Consider the following 15,105-nt stretch of genomic DNA (forward strand, 5'->3'; position numbering starts at 1 on the left):
GAACGGCAATGAAGACTCACGGAGAGGCTCTCGAGAGGGTTGTGGAGGCTCTCGATTTTTCCCACAAAGCTGTAGCTGTGACAGGCTGCCAGCCCCTCTGACGACGAGCTTCAGAAGCACACATCAGGACTGCCAATCCAGCGGACCAACAGCACCGAAGCTGCACCACATCAACTGGGCTTCCCTTTATGGGTGGCATTTTGAGGCTTGTTCTGTGAACACGAGCTCTGAAACGAATCTGATCACTATAAATAGTCTTAAAGGGATAGTTTACACAAAAATGAAAATACTTTACCTACGAAAGAAAAAGAAAAAAACATATTTTGAAGGATTTGTATTTGTTCGTTCAATGGAAGTCAAGTCAAGATCATGGAGGTCAATGTTGTTTGGATCAGCATTGTCACTCAACTAAAACGTTTAAAAAAAGTTTTTGTTAATTAAAATAAATCTGAACTAAAAAAACAATTTAAAAAATATTAAATGAAAAACTTTATTTAAAAAAAACAAAGAAAATTTGATGCCACAAATTGTTGCCTAACTAAAATAAATAAACAATAAGCATTAAATAATAAAAATGAAATAAAAAATAAAAGCTAAATAGAAATATTTAATGTAGCATTCCAAAAGTAATAAAAACAACAAAAGCAAACACAGCAAAAACACTAAAACCTAAACTAATATTAAAGGGGTCCTATTATGCTCTTTTACAAAGTCTTGATTTTGTTTTGGGGGTGTACTAGAACATGCTCTCATGCTTGGTGGTTCGAAAATCACATTATTTTTCACATAATTTATATTATTACAATACCTTTCTCCCCAGCCTGGCACAAACGGCTCGATTAGTTCCGGGTTTGATGAAGGCCCGCCTTCCGAAAAACGAAATGTGTGGTGATTGGTTAGCTGTCCCAGTGCGTTGTGATTGGCGAACAGCTAATACGGTGTTTCAGTACTGCCCAGCCCCTTGCCAAAACAGCAAGTTCGTCAATATTGCTATATCAATTTGAGCCGGATTCAGACCACGAGAATATTGAACAAGAGGATCACGCAGAACCTTTGCACGCACGGATATTGCAAGACATAAGTGGTAATGTTAATGTTTTTTTTTGGTTGGCTAAATCACGTTTTAGATAGGATGTCAACAACAGCTTAAAAATAACTGCATTTACTATGTACAGATAAGTGCAATGGTAATATGTATTATGTTTATTGTTCTTTAATTCGATTTTGAAACGTGCAGTGCTCAACCAAGTGTTCTCCCCACCCACCAACCATTCGAATTTCCGTAGGCGGGATTTATTTTTGTGATATCACAAATACAGAAAAACAACTTTGTAGTCCAAACGAGCCGTTCGTTGTAGTTCTTGAAAAGGGATTTTTTAAAAACAAAATATCTGCCTTTGGAGTGGACTTTGAGATTTGCAACTCTGTAGATCTTTTTATGCCCAAACATACACACCACACGCTGACTAAAATTAAAAAAGTGAAAAAGCATGATAGGACCCCTTTAAAATACAAAAACAAAAATCTAAAAATTAAAGGAGAAAATATTCTAAAATATTCTTTAAATAGAAATATTTAAAATAACAAAAAATAATAAAAATGACAAAAGCAGACACCACAATTACTAAAACCTAAACTAACATTAAAATAAAAGCCAAAATATAAAAATAAAAGAATTTAAAATATTATAATATAAATAATAATAAAATGATATTAAATATACTAAATTCTAATAGATTTGGAATGACACGAGATTGAGTAAATGATGACATAATTTTCATTTTTAGGTGAAGTATCCCTTTAAATAAAGCAACAAGTTCATGTTCACAAAACAGTAGAAAGATGAGGAAAATTTCAGTGTTCACTTAGCAACATCTCTGTTAGAATCTATTGGAGTCTCCATTGAGAAGCAATATTTGCTATATTTCAAATCATTCACTTTCAGTAGAGGTTCTATCTAATTTATATTCTATTCTATTCTCAAAACAAACACTGGCCTTGCGATATGGTCACTGGATTTAATAAACAATATCCCACAAATTATTCCACCGGAATTCTTTTGATAAATCCTCACTCAGTCTATTTTTGTTTTAAAATGAAGCCTTTTCCCCCCTTTTCCTTACCTTCCTTTTTCTAATTCCTATTAACATCCTTTACCGTGGGAATTTTTCTAGGACTACTAGGACTCAAGGTGATGCTCTCATACTCTCCTCATCAAAAAGTCCAAAAATTAAATAAAAAAAGAAACTGAGGCATACCATAAGGAATCCAACCTAATATAATCCTCTTTGCTATCCTGATTTTGTAAGCCATGGCTTCGCTAATATAAAAACCGTGATGTGTGACACATCAGAACCCGATGGCGTGAGAGGCTATAAGAGAGAAATGATAGCTGGAGCCGGCGATCCATCTGACATCTTTGACACCGTAGCTTGCAAAGCACCAACAGATCTAAAGTGAAATGTTCATTCTGTCATCTGAGATGCTTGATAAGATTGCACGTTAATGACGTATCAACCAGAAGACCAGATTGACTGCCAGACATTTCTAGGTGATTTAAAGATTAAAGGATCAATCTCCATTACAGATCTGAGCCCGAGGAAAGGAGTGCAGACATTTGCCTCTGCGTTTTTTTCATCAGCGATACACTATATCACTTCTGTCCACCTTACAGAACCTCAGCACACTTGCCCTGCAATGCTTCACAAATCTTATGACCAATGGTGCAATCAAATACACAGCCATGGTATAGTACACATATGCTTTGCATACTGACTATGGCAGTGATAATCTTTGGCCTGCAATTACGGACTGCTGTCACATGACCAGTGGCCTGAAAGCCCTGGACGGACACTGAACTGAAATCAGAATGAAAGTAGGAATCTCGTCTGCAGATGTGGAATCGGGATAAAAATGTAATACATATAAAGTGCTCCATGGATCTGATAATCAAGTTTCATGGCTGGTTTGCCACTTAATCGGGTACAGTATTTGACATTTTAATTACATATTTGCTCGCTATTTCTACACACATGAGCAGACGATGGACTATTTCATAAATTATCAGCTGAAATGAAAGAAGCAAAGATGGGAAGACAGAGGGGAGAGAAAAATATCTTATATGCAAGAACTAGATGTTTACAATTTTGGGGAGAAAAAGTGAGTAGTGTTTTCCTGTGTAAAACTCACCGCTAAGATAGTTGTGGATGGGCACCAATACATCACTATGTAGTTGGTATGCCTTTGTGAGTAGTTGTTACTACATTGCTATGCAGTCACTAGGGTGTTCTGAGTGGTTGTCATTGCGTTGCAACATCTGGTTGCTAAGGTGTTCTGAGTGGCTGTTAATCCATTGCTATGTGGCTGCTAGAGTGTTCTGAATGGTTGTTATTGTGTTGCTATGCAGTTGCTGGGGTGTTCTGAGTGGTTGTTATTGTGTTTCTAAGTTTACGGGTGATGGGGTGTTTTGAATAGTTGTTACTGTGTTTCTATGTGGTTGCTGGGGTGTTCTAAATGGGTGTCATTGCGTTGCTATGTATGCAGTTGCTAAGGTGTTCTGAGTGGTCATTGCGTTGCTGTGGGGTTGCAAAGATGTTCTGAATGGTTGTTATTGTGTTGCTATGCAGTTGCTGGGGTGTTCTGAGTGGTTGCTATTGTGTTTCTAAGTTTACGGGTGATGGGGTATTCTGAGTGGTTGTCATTGTGTTGCCATGTGGTTGCTGGAGTGTTCTGAATGGTTGTTATTGTGTTTCTATGTTTACGGTTGCTGGGGTGTTTTGAATGGTTGTTACTGTTTCTATGTGGTTGCTGGGGTTTTCTGAATGGGTGTCATTGCGTCACCACATATGTGGTTGCTAAGGGGTTTTGAGTGGTTGCCAAGGTGTTCTGAGTGGTTGCCACTGCTTTGCTGATGATCTGAATGGTTGTTATTGTGTATCTATGTCAGTGGTTCTCAATTCCAGTCCTCGCCCCCCCCCCGCTCTGCAAATTTTGTGTGTATCTCTTATCGCTTCAGACGTTTGCTCCATTCGAACTTAAGTGCCCTGCGAAGTGGACATCACCGGATATTCCGCCATGATTCCAGTTCGAAGTGAGCGTATATGTTCAATTTAAAGGTCATTAAAGTGTACGAGACGTGAATTTAAATTGTATTTATTTACGCATGCATTTATGTCACACTTCTCTAGTAAGCTTTGTCGGTTTTTGAAGACGCTGCAGGCAGTGGCGTTGTGCAAAAATGTAATGAATGTTTCCGAAGAAGTAAACTTCAATGGATTCAACAAACAACAAACACTGTGTAGGGAGAATGTCATTCGAAACACAGTTCATGCACGTAGCTCTCTTCTAACGAGCTGATGATCTGAATCAGGTGTGTTAACTAAGAGAGACACGCAAAATATGCAGAGCGGGTGGGGGGGTGCGAGGACTGGGATTGAGAACCGCTGATCTATGATATGTGTGAGGTGTTTTTAGAGGTTTTCATTGCGTTGCTACATATGTGGTTGCTAAGGTCTTCTAAAGCATATATATATATATATATATATATATATATATATATACATATACATATACATATATACAGTGGGGCAAAAAAGTATTTAGTCAGCCACCAATTGTGCAAGTTCTCCCACTTAAAAAGATGAGAGAGGCCTGTAATTTTCATCATAGGTATACCTCAACTATGAGAGACAAAATGAGGGGAAAAAATCCAGAAAATCACATTGTAGGATTTTTAAAGAATTTATTTGCAAATTATGGTGGAAAATAAGTATTTGGTCAATAACAAAATTTCATCTCAATACTTTGTTATATACCCTTTGTTGGCAATGACAGAGGTCAAACGTTTTCTGTAAGTCTTCACAAGGTTTTCACACACTGTTGCTGGTATTTTGGCCCATTCCTCCATGCAGATCTCCTCTAGAGCAGTAATGTTTTGGGGCTGTCGCTGGGCAACACGGACTTTCAACTCCCTCAAAGATTTTCGATGGGGTTGAGATCTGGAGACTGGCTAGGCCACTCCAGGACCTTGAAATGCTTCTTATGAAGCCACTGCTTCGTTGCCGGGCGGTGTGTTTGGGATCATTGTCATGCTGAAAGACCCAGCCACGTTTCATCTTCAATGCCCTTGCTGATGGAAGGAGGTTTTCACTCAAAATCTCACGATACATGGCCCCATTCATTCTTTCGTTTACGGATCAGTCGTCCTGGTCCCTTTGCAGAAAAACAGCCCCAAAGCATGATGTTTCCACCCCATGCTTCACAGTAGGTATGGTGTTCTTTGGATGCAACTCAGCATTCTTTCTCCTCCAAACACGACAAGTTGAGTTTTTACCAAAAAGTTATATTTTGGTTTCATCTAACCATATGACATTCTCCCAATCCTCTTCTGGATCATCCAAATGCTCTCTAGCAAACTTGAATGACCTGCAGAGAGCTGGGACCAAAGTAACAAAGGCCTCAAATCCTGCAGTGCCAGACGTGTCCCCCTGCTTAAGCCAGTACATGTCTGGGCCCGTCTGGCACTGCAGGATTTGAGGCCTTTGTTACTTTGGTCCCAGCTCTCTGCAGGTCATTCATTAGGTCCTCCCGTGTGGTTCTGGGATTTTTGCTCACAGTTCTTGTGATCATTTTGACCCCACAGGGTGAGATCTTGCGTGGAGCCCCAGATCGAGGGAGATTATCAGTGGTCTTGTATGTCTTCCATTTTCTAATAATTACTCCCACAGTTGATTTCTTCAAACCAAGCTGCTTACCTATTGCAGATTCAGTCTTCTCAGCCTGGTGCAGGTCTACAATTTTGTTTCTGGTGTCCTTTGGCAGCTCTTTGGTCTTGGCCATGGTGGAGTTTGGAGTTGGACTGTTTGAGGTTGTGGAAAGGTGTCTTTTATACTGATAACAAGTTCAAACAGATGCCATTAATACAGGTAACAAGTGGAGGACAGAGGAGCCTCTTAAAGAAGAAGTTACAGGTCTGTGAGAGCCAGAAATCTTGCTTGTTTGTAGGTGACCAAATACTTATTTTACCAAGGAATTTACCAATTAATTCTTTAAAAATCCTACAATGTGATTTTCTGGATTTTTTTTTTTCTCATTTTGTCTCTCATAGTTGAGGTATACCTATGATGAAAATTACAGGCCTCTCTCATCTTTTTAAGTGGGAGAACTTGCACAATTGGTGGCTGACTAAATACTTTTTTGCCCCACTGTATATATATATATATATATATATATATATATATACTGTATATATATGTAGATGCCTCATTAGTGACTGTTTCTATGGGCCGTAAGCCATCCGCCATTTTAGGAACGGTCTGCGAACCCTCGAGCGCAAGTTGACTGTGTGCATCTACAACAGCAATTATACACGTAGCCTATATCTTTGAATATTCATTGATTATTATGGTGAATGACGTCAAGTTGAACGTTCCAAAATGGCAGACACGTCAATGTATCTGGAGCAGTCGAATAGGGCATCTATACATATCTATGTTCTAAATGGTTGTAATTTTGTTATATGTGATTGCTAGGGTGTTCTGAGCAGTTGTCACAGTATTGCTATGAGTTTGCTAAAGGCTGGAATACACTATGCAACTTTTGCCCAGCTTTACAGTTTGAACAAGTTAGTTGGATGCTAGTTGCCGAAATTCGGGGGCAGTCTGCAGATTTGAGTTGATCGATTTGATTGAAAATCGTGTAGTGAATGATGGTCACAAACTTGGATTTTTTGGCTTGAGACTTTGATTCCATCCAGTCGGAGGATATCAAACATGTTTGATATTTTCAGATGATTTTGGAACACACATTGTTCACACGTTTCTGCATGAGTTTGTTGCGATCGGAATGATTTTAAAGTCTGGTAGTGTGTGATCCTCAGTCATTTAGTGTCTGATGTCTTGTGTTTTAAAATCTGTTCAGATTTTAAAAGTCGTGTAGTGTATTCCAGCCTTAGGTTGTTGTGAGCTGCTATGCAGTTGCTAGGTTACAACACTATCTTGCTCTCAAAAACAGCTAGACGGATGCAACAGAATGGAAGAGAATGCAGGGGTCTCAAGATGCATTTCTTAAAGTTGACACCATCTTAAAAATGCAGGCAACAAACAGCACGAGATGGCCAAAACTAGAAGAATTATAGTATATAGGGGGGAAAAAGAATGAAAAAAATCTAGATAAACTAATCAGTTTCACTATTTGATTAGTCACCTGTTGGAACTAAGAAGACAGGCTCTAATAGTTTAAAACTCTCCGTCCAAGCACTGCATCCAGCTCTAAATAGGATTTTAGACCCAGCTGTGACACTGAAACACTGACAAAAGAACCAATAAATGCTTTTCCTGACCTTACAGCTAATGCAAGTTGATGATCTGCAACATATTTATTAAATAGCCACTCTTTAAAAGCTTAGACATAAACAGAAAACACTTATAGCCAAGCTGAGGGATTACACATTGCAAAAGAAGTACAAAATCAGATGTTACCTTTGAAAGGTCACCCACTTCCAAATAGAAACAGATGATGAAGACGTTCCAGGCGACCCACAGCACCAACCAGACTGCATACTGTGAAAGAGACAGCAAGAGGGTGTTTGAAAGACCTATTTTAACCTCAGACCCCCCAACAACCAACTAACCACATACACATTTGCATATGTGTGATTAATTGGCCCATAAAAACGTAAGTGGGAGATTTTCTCTGTAATTAATTCTCCGATGTGTGTTCCTTAAAACATTCAGCCTCCACAAATATGGAATCTGCCAAAGAAGCGGTACAGGCAGACGATGCATTTCACAGCGGAAGCAGGAACCCTGTGTGGGAGTTTGTGAGGGTGGCTCGCTCCCTAGTTCATGAGCTAACGCTTATCGAAATAGCGGGATGTGATTATAAAACAATGAAACAGATTCCCCAGCAAAATCGCAGCCGGCGCAGGGGGGTGTCTTTAAAAATAAAGCAAATTTTTGTTAAATAAACACAGGTCTCATCCTGTTTCGGATCATTAGGGAACGCAGTAAACCAACATTGCGCTAAATGAATTTGTTCAAAAGACAAGGGTATTTGCTCATGAGCATTCGCAGCTCGTAGCATGTTTTTACTGATTAAAATGTGAGAGGTACGCCACGTGAGAACTCCGAGGTCTGTTAGGCAGGCAGTGATCTTTAGATAAAATAACACTCATTTGATCCAATTCAAAGTGAGACAGGTGAGTGCAAATGAAATACTGAGCGAAGGGAAATGCAAAATCAATTTGAATTACCTGATGGGACTTGAGCGGAAAAACACGGCCTTTAGCGCTTGAAAATGAGCAGTTGGCGACATGAATTTTGAGTAGCTTCCAAAAGTGGCTCTAATAGATAGATCAATATGGACTTAGCTTTGATAAAATGAGCATGTGCAAAGACACTACAACCTTCCTTTACAAATGTACCAGTTCGATTTTAGGGTTGTGCACCACAGATGTTGCACTTTTGAAATGTTGTTATTCAATTCCTTAATTTGAACTGTGGTACAGTAAATACCACAGAAAACAGAATTAAAGAGAATGGAATTAAAGCAAGCTTAAATTCAAATAAATTTATAAAAAATAACTTTAGCTACAAAATCAAAGTTTGTCAAACTTTGAATATTTTCTTAATAAAACCTTTTGAAAAATGTTTTTAAAGTGCGAAGGTGTTTAGCAAGACAGACAGATATTCAATAGGCAGACAATTTAGTAAACTTATTTTTCTGTCATTCGAATTCAACCTTCCTGTGGCGCATGGCCAATTTAACTGAAATCCCAACTCATGAAGTTTCTTCTCTCTACCAGTGTTGGGAAAGATGCAAATCGTAAGCAAAGCAAAGCAAAATGTAGCTAGCAAAGTTACCGATGGACCAACTTGATTTCTAATATATTGTCAGGGAAAATGTAATGAAAAGTCTGTCAATGATACCCAGCAACTCCAGTCAATAAAAGTCAATAAAACAGCTTTACTAATGAAACGTTAAATTACCTATAAACTAATGGCTCTACCACCTCGATACTGAGAAAGGTAGTAAATAAGCTTAGTTATAGTTGTAGCAATGCTACTGCTCAATCTTAAGTACAAACAAGCTGGTTGGCTGGGTTTAGCTGGTCTTCCAGCCTGGTCATAGCTGGTTTGCAGGCTGGTTTTAGAGGGGTTTTAACAACTTCTTAACCAGCTAACCAACTAGTTAAAGCCAACTGAACACCCACTTGACCAGCTAAAACCAGCATGGACATTCAATAATTGCTGTGGTAATTTATATGATCTCCAACAAAGTTGAGCATCATTGCAGCCATTTATTAAGGCTGATCTTGTATGAGAGGGTTGACCCACTTTGGTGGTGTCAGTCGCAACATAGCTGTTCTTTATTCACGGATTTGAAATTCTAATACGCAAAAAACGGTGAGCGCCTCAGGCTAGGGCCAAAGATCAACACATCACTCTTGTCTTCCAACTACAGCATGGTTGAAGTATCTCCTGCCTTCCACACACTGCTGTATAAGAATGAGCCTCCTCCGCATGTTAGAGCAGAAGGGGGTCTAGACAGAGTGATTGACTTCAATTAAGTCTCATAATCCTGCTTGATATCTCTAGCACGCATTCCGAGTTGATCCAGCGGGAGGAGGTTATAAGCGCTTCTTCAGTGAGGGCTGTTTCGGCCTAACCTTTCCCCCAAGAACTCACGCTCGCAAACGGAGCGCACCAGACCGTTGAGACTCGGAATTTTGCCATCTTGAAATCTGACATGTTGTCAGGACATTAGGTACAGAAGATGTGGGCATGTAGTGGAACCTCATTTGGCCCTTTGCCAGCCACTGGAACGTGCCAAGTTGAATTAGAATAAAAATTTATCTGGCCTGACAGCATCCCCAAAACGGATATAAGCAAGAGTAATGTTCGAATGTGAGCAATTTATCTCTGTAGGAGGCTCTCTCTCCATCTCTCTCTGGCCCGGCCACTGCTCCTAGACTGAAAAATCGAGCATTGTTTATTCCAAAGGGAGACACATAACACTAAAAAAGGTAATCTGCTTCATCTCAGCTGGGTGACATGGCCCGAGTCACATTTGAGGCAATGACCCGTTCCATCAGTACATTGATATCTCTCTTTTACGCTGACCAGGGTGTTAAATGTCCGTTGTACTCGGCTGAAGAGAAACGCTGTCACAACAAGCGGTCTAATCTCATCCATGCTAAATGTGGTAAACGGCAACTGTTCTCCCTTAATATCATATATTAGTTATGACTTGATTGATGGACAAGACACCAATATAGATCATGCATAAAACTGTCACTTGAATCATTTGTTTCTGATGCATTTTGTACCTTAGTTCATTTGTTTAGTGATACATTAACACAGCAATCACAAAGATTGGACCAAAAGTACCATAAGGAATAGAAAATCATTTCGATCCATCTTAAACATTCTGACCAATAAAGGAAGAGTTTACTCATATCCCTGCTGAAAAAAAATAATCTTAAAACCAGCAAAAACTGGTCTTAGTTGGTCTCCCAGGTTGGTCTGTTGCCTTTCCTGGTTTTGCAAGGGTTTTGGGCACTTTTCAGCTGGTCAGGCTGAGACAACTGGCCACCCAGCTAAACAACAGTTTAGCCAGGCTCAGAGGCTAGCAAGACCAGCTAAAAACCAGCCTGGCCAGATTTGGAGACCATTTTAAAGCCATATAGAAAGCTATTATAAACTCACTGAGCATTGATGATCCATCTTAAACTAGCCTAAACTGGATTGCTGGTATTAGTTGGATGGAAGACCATCTTAAACAGCTGAGACCAGAAATTAAATGTAGGCTGGTCTAAGCTAATGTTGGTCTTTTTTAAATGTAGGAAACCAAACTGAGAAGAAAATGCAACATTGTAACAATTTAGTCCATAGTCAATGTGCAGAAACAATCACATCCAATCAGAACATCTGATGCGCAAGTACATATATGGTGCAGGATTTTAGACCAATGAGATTCCACAGTGGGCAAGGCTAGCCAATGCATCAAGACTGAAACCAAACTGTCAAAATGTCTTGTTGCTTATCACGGTAGCAAAAGGTTAGGACAAAAACTTTTATTTGCTGCTTATTGTTATGTTGCATTGTGCCTGGCTAGGATTCAAAGTGAGACACTTTTATGACACCAGTGGTATAATAATAAAACAAAATGACAGCATAAACTGCAGGGGGGAAAGAATATATGTCATAACCTGAATATGAAAATATGTGGAAACTCACCCCGGTCACATATCGCGGTCTGAACTGTACTGTCCCAAAGAGGCCTAGAATCACTGTGATGATATGGATGAAGTTTGTGAGGATCGGAGCCCACTGGTATCCAAGGAAATCAAATATCTGTCTCTCCAGAATGCTGATCTAGAAACCAAACACAGAGAAAAAAGATACTGATTTACAAAGCAAAGGCGAGGACAATACATTGACATGTTAGCATTTATTTGCATAAAGGCGTAAACAGATTTCCTTTTAAGCCAGCTCCAGGGGTTGCTGTTATGACAGCACTCTGATGTCAGCTGGAAGGCAGGGTGAGACGACGGGCCGCGAGGCCACATGTGAAAGCACATTCTACATGCAGCCAGAGGAATACCCCTGTCACACAGGCGATTAATTAGGACCGAGACGTGCCGCTCTCTGGAGTCAAACCCCCCACCCTTTCGCAAAAACCAGAGACGACTTGGAAATTAAAGCTGGCAAGTCCAGCCTCGCAGCTCTGGGTGCTCCAATCTCAGCCATTGATTGGACATGACACTGATGTCAATACCACAAGCTATGGCACTTCCAAAAGCAGACCAGGACGGGGTCACGGCTTCATCCCCAAAGGACCTACAAGCAGCCAGCCTCATAAAGCTAATGCTAATAGCACCCGTGTCTCCAGCTGCATTCACAAGAAGCTCCGTTTAACAACCTCAGATGCTCAAGGTCTTTTCTGGGAAGGAAACCAAACAAAAATCAAGCCATTGAATCACTTGCATTTTCTTGTGATGTAATGGGGGATAGTAAAGAGAAAAGATTCAGGACGAAGGTTGTTAAATAAAGCTATCGAGGTCACAATGACATTCGAGTTTTCAGCGGTTGCATTTTCAAACATCTACTCAAGTGAACATCAATAGAGGCTTCAGAGGGTTCAATAGCAGCATGAATATCAAATGACCGAGATGCTGTATTTATGTGTTTCCTATTCAGTGCTGTTTTTGCAGCAGGAGAGACCCTGTTCAACCCTACAACCCACCCATTGGATCAAATAAATACAATATTTCAACTTCTGCTGAGAAAAACAAAATGAGCTATTAATTGAGATTTTTTTATTATAACATTGAACAATTATTCAAATTAATTTAAACAATAAAAATACAAAAATAATACATTTATTTAAATAATTAATTAAGAATTATTCCAAATATAAAAATGCTAAATAATTCTATTGACTTTACTGAAAAAGAATTCATGCAGAATTAGAATCTTGAATATTCTGGAAACACAAAATAAATATAATCAACACTCCCATTTTCTGTTAATAAAAAGCTCCAAGAACAAACAACGTTGTCAAAAATACAGCATAAATTCTGGAGGCCTTGCAAGTCTAACATAAACTATCATATGAGGAGTAATAATACTAATTTAAGTATTACAAACCTTGAACAAAACAGTTCTTGCTATATGACACACGAATAAAAATAAATTCCTGTGGTGCAGTGAATCAGAAGTTAATTCAGTAACCACTCTGACAAAGTGATTCATTCATTGAAGGATTTGTCAGACTGATTCAAACTCTGTCATTGTATCTTATCACATTCAGTTTAGACGGCAGTGTCGATCTCAATCAAATTAAAACATAATTCGCCATGGCGCTGTAGGTTTAACGACAGTTCAGGAAACACTGCTGTTTGTAACTGAGCAATAGTTCATGCTATAAATCTATCACCCGTGAACAAAGCTCAGGAGTCTATTAATCTGTGCATCCTGTTCAGTTTTGCCCAGTGATGACCAGGTTGTGACCCCCTCCGCCCATGATCTCCCCAAGGGACGCGTCTTCTGTTGTCTGGGTGTTTCCTTTGAGCTTCTGCTAGCGTACATCTGGTAAGCGTGCCTGTCCCAAACACTTATGTCATCGATCATAATGAAAGGTATTATACTGACAACACCAAGCAACACCAACGCACTTCACACAAGTCTCTAGATTAAGAATCGTCACAGCTCTAGGGTGCAGATGAGATTAGTTTTGTGCCAGAATAAAAATGGCTCCCTTTCCAAGTGGCATCTACTTTTTTTTTTTTTTTTACCACAATAATGTTCTGCCTTCCCATTCAGCCTTCAAAGGCACCAAATAATTATCTGGTTTCGGTGTGTTTTTATGAATCATGGCATGTGATTTCCCCCTGCTCTAGCTATTGTTTATTTTCACTGTCCTCCATATTTCTTCTACGAAACAGAAGGATGAAAAGACAAATGTATTACCATCTGTTTTCTTAAAGGAATAGTTCACAAATGAAAATTTTGTTATTTACTCACCCTCATGTTGTTCCAAACATACAGACTTTCTGAAACACAAAACAATTTCTGAAACATGAACTAATTATACCGGTTGCTCTATTCTATACAATTACAATGCATGGGAACTGAGGCATTCAGTCTTCTGAAAAGCACACAAAAGTAGCATAAAAGTATCACTTCAATAAGACTCATGTGCTATATTGTAAGTCCTCTGATGTTGCACAATAGCTTTGTGTGAAGAAACTGAAATTTAAGTTGTAACACAAAAAAATCTAATCTAGCTCAGAATTCGTGGGAGAAGTAGCAATGCCCAGATTGTGAGCAAATCATTTTTGAGAGTCAATAAATTGACCAATCTTGTTGGCAAAACTTGTCTGAATGATTGGTTCATGAATCAGGTTCTCGAGTTCAACTCACTCCACCCAGTCACAGTGGATAACAGTTTACTGGAGGGGAAGATTATTAGTAAATAATGACTCAAAATTTGATTTACTCCCATGGTTGGCTTCAGAAAACTTATAATATAATGATATAAAGTCACATGGTCTAATTTTGGCATTTTGGAGTCTTCATTCTAGCATGGAAAAGAGCGACCAGAACAAATCTTCAAACATTCTCCTTTTGTGTTCCTCAGAAAAACAAAAATACAAGTTTGAAATGCCAACTGGATTAATTCATGATGACAGACGAAACAATAATTTTGGCAGGAGTACTCATTTAATAGGTTGTTTTAAATTATCCATGAAAAACATCGTAAACATGAGCTGGAGAGCATGCTCTATGCACTATGCTCAATCCATAACACCTTCATAATCAAAAGCTCTTCTTGTCAGATGAGGCATGCATTACACCATGTTCTCAGAAGAACTGCTCGCCCATAGTTGTGCACAAGCACACGGAAAAAAGTAAAACAATTGATTGACCCAACTCTACAGTTCCATTGCTTTTGCAAAGCTTTGTGAAAAACTACAGCCACCCCTGAAATCCACTAATAAACCACAGTGCCATGGTTTTGAAGGAAGCCCATATGCCAGCACAAAATACAATCTGCCCTGCCTGCGAAGAGGTTGCAAAATGCAAATATGGCTAATTATGCTACATTATGTTGTTCGGTGAAAGATGGTGTGTTGACAATGGCTTTAAAATACGTCTTAATGGCACTCAAATTCACAGTTCTCTTCTCTTAGGCTTTTGTGGACACCTGCGTTTATTGACAGAATTCCCAAAAGAGCCCTAGCATTAACATGCACGTCCAATGGAGGGGGAAAAAGCTTGAAGGGTTTTATGAAGAGGCTGCAGGCTCTTGTTTGAGATGGGGTCCAGATCATCATTAATGTGGCTCCTGGGCCTCCCATTTATATATACAGTAATGTAAACAGCATTGTGGGGCAGCTGTGCCCTGAATGACAGATTTATCAAGTCATTTTTACACATGAGTAATTAGATCTATAAATATGAGATGAACATCCTCTCATTAATGATCTAAAGATCGAGATTTGGAAGTGGAAAGGCCTTAAAAGAAGAACTTTGAAGGCTTGACTACTCACTGAGAACAAAGAGATTTCCTACGGCTTCAAGCAGAAAGCAAACATTCAGT

The 15,105-nt window shown here is 39.2% G+C and overlaps 1 protein-coding gene across 3 annotated transcripts in view; it reads right to left on the minus strand.

The window, feature by feature from the left end:
- Positions 1-15,105, minus strand: part of nkain2 (sodium/potassium transporting ATPase interacting 2) — a 159,992-nt gene that overhangs the window by 92,706 nt on the left and 52,181 nt on the right. For all 3 annotated transcript variants that reach the window (XM_058755953.1, XM_058755951.1, XM_058755950.1), the window contains 2 exons: positions 11,238-11,375; positions 7,479-7,559 (listed from right to left, as the gene is read on the minus strand). In XM_058755953.1, coding sequence (XP_058611936.1) covers positions 7,479-7,559; positions 11,238-11,375 — 219 coding nt within the window. The remainder of the gene's footprint in view (positions 1-7,478; positions 7,560-11,237; positions 11,376-15,105) is intronic.

Source organism: Onychostoma macrolepis, chromosome 20 (genome assembly GCF_012432095.1).
Source record: "Onychostoma macrolepis isolate SWU-2019 chromosome 20, ASM1243209v1, whole genome shotgun sequence".
Classification (NCBI taxonomy): Eukaryota; Metazoa; Chordata; class Actinopteri; order Cypriniformes; family Cyprinidae; genus Onychostoma; species Onychostoma macrolepis.